The 10,194-nt window shown below is 43.8% G+C and overlaps 1 protein-coding gene across 1 annotated transcript in view; it reads right to left on the reverse strand.

The window, feature by feature from the left end:
- Positions 1-2,968: 2,968 nt before the first annotated feature.
- The window catches only part of LOC143297168 (matrilin-1-like), a 27,693-nt gene continuing 20,467 nt past the window's right edge, over positions 2,969-10,194 (reverse strand). The window contains exons 5-7 of the mRNA XM_076609356.1: positions 9,370-9,557; positions 5,597-5,957; positions 2,969-4,297 (exon numbers count right to left, since the gene is read on the reverse strand). Coding sequence (XP_076465471.1) covers positions 4,290-4,297; positions 5,597-5,957; positions 9,370-9,557 — 557 coding nt within the window. The 3' untranslated portion in view covers positions 2,969-4,289. The remainder of the gene's footprint in view (positions 4,298-5,596; positions 5,958-9,369; positions 9,558-10,194) is intronic.

Genomic DNA, 10,194 nt, shown 5'->3' on the forward strand with positions numbered 1-10,194 from the left:
CAAAACAAAAACAAAACACAAACACAAAACGACATGGAAAACAAAATAAAATACAGGTACAGTCACATTCATACACATAAACCTAGGACGCGTCCGACAATTTTTCGCCAGAGGATCAACAGATGAAGATGAATATGATGCACAAAACCTTATGTAATAACAGGTCAGCCCCCCCCACCCCCCCACCCCTCCCCCCCCAAAAAAAAAATTAAAAAAATTAAAAAAAAATAAAGAAAGAAAAACGAACACTGTGACGTATTTTGTGTCTGGCTAGTGACGACAAACTGAACAGGAGTTACTTTCCGCGAGCGGGGCAAAACAACGTTCATACGATCGCTTGGACTATTGAACATTGAGACGATCTACAACTGGATCAACTCGACAAACAAAACTTGGTGTCAGCAGTGGGATGCTAGCCGAAGATGGATGTTGACATTGAAAATTTTGTCAAAGACTGCAACACCTGCCAATACATACACGGAATCTACAAGACCACAAATCCCGAACTATCACCTGCAGTAAATAGAGACAGAAGAGGCAACAGTTTAATGTTAAATAAATCACATTGCAGACTGAAAGTGCGCAGCTCCTTCTTTACAGAGCCAGTCTTTAATAAATGGAACGGTTTGCCAGACAGTGTTGTGACTGCCCCAACCATGTTATCTTTCAGGACTAGGTTAGACGCTCATTGGGCCAACTCTCCAAGCATTTATGATCCAGTATGCTATCATTAGGCCACGCATGCTGGTATACTGTATCCAGTTGAACGACGAACACGCCTTCACAGGCCTAAAACGTCTGATTCCAGTTCAAGTTCAAGGAGTCAGCAAAAGGAACCACTGATCAGCAGTGCCATACCTGACCTATCATGGCAATATCTGGCAGCAGATATGTTCGAGTTCAAAAAGAAAAGTTACCTAGTAGTTGTGGACTACTACTCTGATTTCTTCGAATTTGATGTGCTAGACACAAAAGACAGTGAAGAAGTTACTAAAAGGATGAAGGCCCATTTTGCTCAGGCATGGAATACCAGAAAATCTGATGACTGACAACGGATCCCCGTTCAACTGAAGGCAATTCAAAGACTTTGTTCAGGCATGTGGGTTCGAACATGTGACAAGTTCGCCCCATTGTCCCCAGTCAAACGGGGAAGCTGAAAATGCTGTCAAAATTATGAAACGCATGATTCAGAAATGCCACCAGAATGGTGAAGATGGATATCTGGCGCTACTGGAGCTGCGGAATACGCCATCAGAAATACTGGGCAGCTCACCAGTGCAGAGATTGTTCTCCAGAAGAACAAGAACACAACTGCCTACATCCAAATCCTTCTTTAAGCCCACAGTCAAACAAGCTGCAGATGGACTGCAAGCTAAAAAGAAAAAAACAGGCAAAATACTGCAACCGTGGAGCTGTAGAACTGGCTGATTTGAAGGCTGGACAAATTGTTCGCTTCCGACCTTCTGGCTGCACAAGATGGGTAAAGGTCCTAGTTGAAAGACAAGTGGACATAAGGTTATACAACATACGTACTGAAGATGGACGCAGATTCAGGCGGAATTGTCGAGACATCAGAGAAACGAATGAGAACAACAAATCGGTGTCTGAACCAAAAACAGCCAAGAAAACAATCATATTCGATCCCACCAACACTGGGAACAGAAAGCCATACATGTTCCCTTGTTCATCAGAAGGAAAGAGCAGATCGGACGATGCTGCACTAGATGGGGAACAGCAGGGACAGAGAATCAACAGGCCACACAGGCAACTAGTTCCAGAAGCAGATGCTTCAACAAACAAGGAAGAGACAAATGTGGAAAACAGAAATGTAGTTCCTGAACCACCTGGTGTGGAAACTGACTGTTACCATCGTGACCATAACAACGGTCGCAGACAATACAGTACACAAACTTAACCGAGAGGAAGCTGTGCAACAAACAACCCAATAACACCCAGAATCAAGACAAACCCGAAGCGGCCGGAGCGTGAGAACACCTGCCTACTCGAAAGACTACGTTTAGTCAACTCAAATACAATGAGAACCAACTGTGCTGAAATTAGATTTAAGCTACATTCATGTTGTTATTGATGATTTAAAATATTCCTATGAATGGGTCCACGGCAGCTTCGTGAACATGTTTCAATGTTATAGTTTAGTGTTAAAGTTATGTGGTTTTCTTACTTTAAAGACAGGGAGATGTGACGTATATTGTGTCTGACTAGTGACAGGAGTTACTTTCCATCGCTTAGGCTATTGAACACTGAGCCGATCTACAACTAGATCAACTCGACAAATGAAACAAATACCACATTGTAAGAGTGCTCGATTATCAAGTCAAGAAAAAAGATACATATTCAAGGCTTTCTAGAAAAAAACAAAAAAACAACAACAACCAACAACAGATGAATGAACCAGCAAGGCGCAAAAATAAAGAAAGAGACAACAGAAAGAAAACGAAAAAGCCTGAAACGGAGCGACAGAAAGAAGAAATGTCTGAATCAGTAATATCGCAGTGTACGGACTCGGGAAATGGTCTAATGCTTGTATAATGATTATTGTGTACATTACACCAAAGAATGAATTTGGCGATTTTGTTACGATTTATCGAAGTCGGAAAGCGGTGATGAATATTGGAAGAGTTATGAAACTTTGACATGCAAGTATTATGATCAGGAATAACTGAAATGTCAATCCAAGTGGGCTGCTTCGTAAAAGAATTGCTCCGTTTCTAGCAAATAACTTACGGGTTGACAGACATTCATTTCTGATGGTTAGCAAAAATGTGGTTAGGATTGATATGTGTAAGTATCTAGATATACTGGTAATCCCAATCCCACACCCCGTCTCTCCTAACCCCGGCATTTTAGGTTTTGTTGTTGAGCAGGAACCACACATCCACACCCCTTCTCACACACCCACGGCATTTTCGGGTTTGTTGTTCAGCAGGAATCACACGTGAGCCATGAAGCCTTTGCCTCTTGTTTTTATTTTGATTTTATTTTATTTTGAACAATGTATGTAAAGTTACAAAATTTGGGTGGTAATTCTTTCTTTCAAGGTGATAACGACGATACATTGAAGACTGCCTTTTGTTTCAGGAAGCTTTGGAGGGCAGTTCATCTAACCCAATGCATTCAAAGCCCACGTTATGTAAGAACAACATTTGAAACTGAAAAATAAATGTTGATAAATGCATTCAGTAATCATTAAAAAGAAGCAATATGCATTACTTATCAAACATAAAACACTTGCAAGCGCCAAACAAAGTAGCCTAGGTATGAATGTTTTATGTACATAGATAATTACGAGCTTAAAACATAAATTCAATGCCATTGTTTTTTTCTTCAAGAAAACCAAACATGTTGATCATTTCCACAATTAAACCAAACACAGTGGAGTGATAAACACACATCTATGCTAAAGGGCATTTTTTCTTTTCTTTCTTTCTTTTTCCTTTCAAATATGTTCAAGTTGAAGGAATGTTTTCCTTTCCTCCTTGACTGTCCGAACATGGATCAGTGATTGTCTGCTGAACTCAAATCAAAATCACGTATTTTTTCCAACAAGTGAACGATCTGTTCACACTGCTATGAAAAGGGAACTGTTCTAAACAAACGTTTTGCAAACATGTATCATGTTACACCATTGGTGTACTGCGACACATAACATGTACATAGCCGCTTTTTTTTCCTTTTTTCATCTTTCTTTTTTTCACACACACGCACATGCACACACACATAACACACATACACACGTATACATTGTGAACCAGCTCTCAGTTTCGTGAAGGGAAAATCAATAAACATGATTTGAATAAAAGTTAAGAGAAAATGTGGAATATACACATAATAAAATAACACAAGATGAATATATCAGTTTGTCGGAGGGCTTTATTATGTGAAGAAAACTATAGGAAAACGCCATTCCATCGAACACGGTAAGTTACAGACTGTGAATTGCACTGCTGTTGTTTTTATCTTCTTTTTTTTTCAGATCGGAGAGTGCAGAAGGTATAGACAGGAATAACAGAATTAGCGCTCTGTGTGGGGATGTTTTTGTGTCTGTGCGCGTGCGTGCGTGCATGAGTATGTGATTCTGAAAAAAAGCGAGAGAAAAATGTTATGGATGCATGTGTTTGTTCAAAGATAACTGTCCCGTGTTCAATTGTCTGTGTCATTCTGAAGGCAGGAAAGCGGGAGGTCACACTGCTGTGGTGCTTGTGCGACACTGAAGTTCTTCTTTCTCTGCCACTGCTGTCTCATGGGCGAAGAGCCCACCGTGCAGGGAATTACATGTCTGAAAAAAAAAAAACAACAAAAATAAAATAGAGTAAGATGGGTAACCTCTTCACTTTTTTCCAGTTCTCATCGAAACATTTTATGTTTTTGAAGAAATTCATCGATCATTACAATGTCTGTTCGTAGTTTAAGTCGAGATGTTTTGAAAGATATCCCGAAGACGTCAAATTGAGTGTGCGTGTGTGTGTGTGTGTGTGTGTGTGTGTGTGCGCGCGCGTGTGTGTGTGTGTGTGTGTGTGTTCTATCTTCAGTCAGTGAAATAATCTCTGATTAAAAAAAAAAAATTCGTAAATCACCCCCTCCCTTAGTCCCTTGTAACACTGCATCAACCTTCCTGAATACATTATTCTCAACAACATACAGTATATCTTCTTTTTTTTTCTTTTCTTTTTTTTTTACTTAAAAAAATACTTAATTATCTAAATGACCTTCATCTTCGTTAAAGAGAATATTTTTATTTTGACTTTTATCTTCGGCCAAGGTCACTGGTCGTGAAGCTGTGTGTATCGGGAACTCTTGAATGTTCGTCGTTACTCAGAGCAGCGTGTGAGTTTAGTCAGAAGCAGGCGTATGGTCACATTCAAATCAGTAAAAGCATGACACAATTTTTCTTAGTCTTCTGACGTTATACCACGGAGAGGGTCAAGGTTTTCCCCCTGTTCTTCATCGATATTGAAACTGCCTGTGGCATTGATCAGCTTGAGGAAGAGTGCAAAATCGTGTATAGTTTGTGGTGAATCTGGTAACGGTAAGAGTGGGCAGTAACAGCAAATATTTCATTATTGTTGTTTTATCCCTTTCCTGTCATCAGTGACATCACCAGTGATGGTGGTAACGGCAGTGCTGTGGTTGTGGCAGTCGTGATGACATTATCGGTTGCTAACAGTCGTTGTGAAGGTGGCAGAATGGTTGAGACGCTCAGCTGCCAATACAGAGAGTCCGTGAGGGTGTGGGGTCGAATCCCGCTCTCGCCCTTTCTCCCAAGTTTGACTGGTAAATCAGACTGAGCGTCTAGTCTTTCGGATGAGACGATAAACCGAGGTCCCGTGTGCAGCGCGCACTTAGCGCACTGAAAAAGAACCCATGGCAACGAGAGCGTTGTCCTCTGGCAAAATTATGTAAAAATAAATCCACTCTGACAGCTACACAAATATATAAACACGCACTCAAGGCCTGACTAAGCGCGTTGGGTTATGCTGCTGGTCAGGCATCTGCCAAGCAGATGTGGTGTAGCTTATATGGATTTGTCCGAACGCAGTGACACCTCCTTGACAAAACAGACTGAAACTGCACTCACATCTGCACAGCTTTTTGATGAAATTGAGCTGCTCCGGCTTGTTCCGCAGGTGACTGTAGCTCTTGAACTCCGAGAAGTCGGTCGGGGACGTGGGCAGCTGCTTGAGCAGACTCTGCTGCCCCGTCACACCCACCTCGATGACGTAGACGGTGACGTCATTGTAGCTCATCATCCGGGCCTCCACCACGTCATCGATGGTCACCGGGACGTCGTCGACGAAGACAATGGCGAACTTCTTGGAGTTTGGGCGGGCCCCGAAGCTGGGTTCGAAGCCCTCCTGGCGTGCCTTTTTCAGCAGTGCGGACAGCTGCGATCTAGGCTGCTCCATCAGTGCCTTGACGAAGTCCTCTTTGCGAATGTACTGCGGATGAAAAAAAAAAAAGATAAGCATAAACATGAGGGGATGCGCGCAAGTACAAACCCTTACACTCACGCGCGCACACACACGCGTGCATGCAGGCATATACACACGCACGCACGCACACACACACACACACACACACACACACACACCTGTAGCAGATCTTGTCGGTTCATTCATTGGATTTGTTGTTATATTATAACATGTTGCATACCCAAGTTCCTTCTCTGTTTCTGGACCTTGCAATTGGAATGAACTTCCTCTTTCGCTTCGTCAAGTCTCCACACTCAGCTCTTTCAAGTCTGGCCTTAAAACCCTCCTCTTCCCAAAACAGCCTCCCTCCCCTGCCCCTTCCTTGTCTTCAGTTTCTTCAGTTTTAAAGTTATGCATGCGTGTGAATGACTGGTGCGAAAGCGCTTTGATTTGTCTCTGCACAAGATTCAGCGCCATATAAATACCATTATTATTATTATTATTAAGTTGCCAGCCCAGAGCGAATGTTGTACCTTTATGCATTCTGAAGCTACAGATAGTTACATAAAAACTGTTTTTTTTTCTCTTTCAATGGAAGTTTAAAAATTTTATACTGATATGTTCTGACACCAGAAAAAAAAAACCAGAAAAAAGAAGAAGAAGAAGAAGAAGAAGAAGAAAAACCAGAAAAAAAGAGCAATAGAGATGCAAACTTAATTAGTCTAAGGAAACAAGAAGTTTGTTTCTGTGTCATCAGAGATAAGTTAGTCACTCTGTCTGTCTCCCTGTCTGTTTGTCTGTCTGTCTGTCTCTCTCTGTCCTGTGTGCTATTTTGCATCAGAATGTAAAACGTTGGTCATCCGCCTTGCTCTGTTCCTTGAGAAAGCTCTGAAAGTCCGCCGTATGTATCTGTTGGATTGATAGTTTAAGTATGTCATCAATACTTAGTGTGTGTGTGTGTGTATGTGTGTGTGCGTGCGTGCGTGCGTGCATGCGCGCGAGTGCATAGGTGTGTGTGTATTTAAATGTGCATGTATGTATGCATAGCTGTGCATATGTGTACATGTACACGAGTTTGGATAACTATGTGCACATGTTCAAATTATGTAATATGGTTTTTGATCATAACTCGCGTGACCTTGCAGGGAATCATTCATCTGATGCGACTATGCATTTGTAACCACCCTCATTGACATGGGCCAGTGGCCTATTCATTAAACCATTCAGTGTTCAGTGTTCACTATTGTCCTGTGAGTGTGCATGTATGTGTAACTGAAACCTGATTGAATGACACAGGAAACACATGACGAGCGCCCAAACGGCAGCTGTCAGTCAGCTCTACCCAGGTAGGCAGCCTGTTGCGCAAATGACTGCGTGTTTGTAAAGCGCCTAGAGCTTGGTCTCCCACTGAGGAGAGGCGCTATATAGGTACTAATATCATCATCTCTCTTTCTCTCTTTCTCCCTCTCACCCCAGTCTCTCTCTCTCTCTCTCTCTCTCTCTCTCTCTCTCTCTGTGTCTCTGTCTCTCTTAGTCTCCCACCTCCCTTCTCCCCCTCCCTCCTCTACTCCCTCTCTCTCCCTCACCTTCTTCCACCCCTCACCCCTTTCTCTAGCCCCTCCACTCCTTCTCACTCCATTCTCCTCTTCCCTCCTCTACTGGACGCTAGTCATTCGGATGAGACGATAAACCGAGGTCCCGTGTGCAGCATGCACTTAGCGCACGTAAAAGAACCCACGGCAACAAAAAGGTTGTTCCTGGCAAAATTCTGTAGAAAAATCCACTTCGATAGGAAAAACAAATAAAACTGCACGCAGGAAAAAAATAAATAAATAAAGGGGTGGCGCTGTAGTATAGCGACGCGCTCTCCCTGGGGAGAGCAGCCCGAATTTCACACAGAGAAATCTGTTGTGATAAAAAGAAATACAAATACTCTCCCTCACCTTCCCCCCCCACCCCTTCTCACTCTCCCCTCCCCCCTGTTCCTGCACTGCAGAGCACACTCACCTTCCTTCTCCTCCTCCCTCTTCTACTCCCCCCCCCCCCTCTTTCTCTGCCTACCCCTCTTCCGCCCCCTGGCCCCCTCTTCTCACTCTTTCCCCTGCACAGCGAGCACACTTTCCTCCCCTCCCCCCTCCCTCCTCTACTCCCTCCTCTCTCTCTACCACCCCTCCCCCCTTCTCACTCTTTATCCCCTGGAACAACATCTTAACTAGTTTTAATGTTCACACAAGTATCACTGTGTTCAAGAAAAGGTATCATGAATACCTGATGGAAAATTTTGCAAATTATGTTTAGTATACCATATTCTGTTATGTCATATGATATTACTGTATTTCACCACATGTCTCACTCTATCTCTTTATCTCATCCTCTCTATAAATACTATCTCCTCTCCTGTCGCTCCCCCCCCCCCCTCTCTCTCTCTCTCCCTCGCTCCGCATTTTTATAAATCACGTGTTGTTTCTTATAAATATGATGCTTATTATAATGTTGTTTCTTTTCTCGTTTTCCTATGAATTTGTTAACGTTTACTCATTTCTTGGGGTCTTCTTCATACCTTTTCTTTAGACATTTTTCCCTTTCGAGGGCTGGAGAAAGCAATTGTTTGCTTACTCTAATGCTATCGGAAATAAGATCCTTTCATTCATTCATTCATTCATTCATTCATTTATCATTCATTTATTCCTTCCTGACTTCATTCATCCTCTCTCTCTCTCTCTCTCTCTCTCTCTCTCTCTCTCTCTCTCACTCACACACTCTATCTCTCTCATTACCATATTCATATACATTATTGTCATTAATGCAGGTATCATGATTATGTACTTGTAAATGCTACTATGCAATTGAGTGTATTTGAATTTGATGTATGTTTTTCTATAACCTTTTGTTATCTTGTGAACATTTTGATTTCATTTCTTTTTGCCCTGAGGGCTGGATGTAAAAAAAGCATATGCATGCTTATTCCACTTCCCTCATTAAAAAGATTCGTTCGTTCGTTCCCCCCCACCCCACCCCCTGTCCCTGCACAGCAAACACACCTCCCTTCTCCCCTCCTTCCTCTATCCCCCCGCACCCCTTTCTGCCTCCCCCTCCACCCCCCTTTCTCCGCCCTTCTCACTCACTTCCACCCCCTCCCCCTGTGTTCCTGCACAGCAGAGTATACTCACCTCCCTTCAACCCCTCCCTCCTCTACTCTCTCCCCCCCCCCTCTGCCCCCCCAAACCCCCACTTTCTCTGTGCCTGCCCCCCCCCCCCCCCCCCCGGCCCCCCTGTTCCTGCACAGCAGAGCAAACTCACCTCCCTTTCCTCCCCTTCCTTCCTCTGCTCCCCCTCTCTCTCTTTCCCTCCCCGACTCCCCCAAATCCCCTTCTTACTTTATCTACTCTCTCCCCCAAACCGTCACACCCCCTGTTCCGACACAGCAGAGCACACTGACCTGTGACAGCGAAATGTCCCCTCCCTGACGCCCCTCGGAGATGACGCCCACTCTGACGTTGCCTGACGTAATGCTGAAGGCCTGGATGACGTCCTGAGTGAAGTTCTGCACGTGCGCCACGCTGGCGGTGTTCATGGCGGCGGCGTTGTAGACGAAGAGGATGTCGGCTTGCTGCTGTGTACCACACGCTGCAGGGGGAGGAAAAATATGGGTGAGATATTGTGGGTGTGGGTGTGGATCAGTAATTGCGTGTGTGTGTGTGTGTGTGTGTGTGTGTGTGTGTGTGTGTGTGTTCATCATTAACATGTGAAATAAATAATAAATGTGCCGAGGAAACAAGGGTGAGTGAGTGAGTGTGTGTGTGTGTGTGTGTGTGTGTGTGTGTGTGTGTGTGTGTGTGAGTATTTGTGTGTGTGTGTGTGTGTCTGTGTGTGTGTGTGTTTGTGTGTGTGTGTGTGTGTGTGTGTGTGTGTGTGTGTGTGTGTGTGTGTGTGTGTGTGTTCATCATTAACATGTGAAATAAATGTATGGGAGGACGAGGGAGGTGGCATGATGGGAGGGAGACAGTTACAGACAGAGGCCACAGCCTGTTTAAAGGTGTATATGTATGTATAAAGAGTCGCACAATCCTTGTTCATTGGTTTTCATTATGTGACATACACGTTTCGCCTCTTGAGTGCTTTATACAGGAAGCAAAATGTTTGACAGTCTTTCATTTATTGTTGGTTTTAGACGGCAGGGAGGAGGGGGGGGGGCGGGCGGGGAAGGGGGAGGAGAGATAGAGAGAGACAGACAGAGACAGAGACAGACAGATAGACAGAGAGA

This window comes from Babylonia areolata, chromosome 22 (assembly GCF_041734735.1).
Source record: "Babylonia areolata isolate BAREFJ2019XMU chromosome 22, ASM4173473v1, whole genome shotgun sequence".
NCBI classification, from domain to species: Eukaryota; Metazoa; Mollusca; class Gastropoda; order Neogastropoda; family Buccinidae; genus Babylonia; species Babylonia areolata.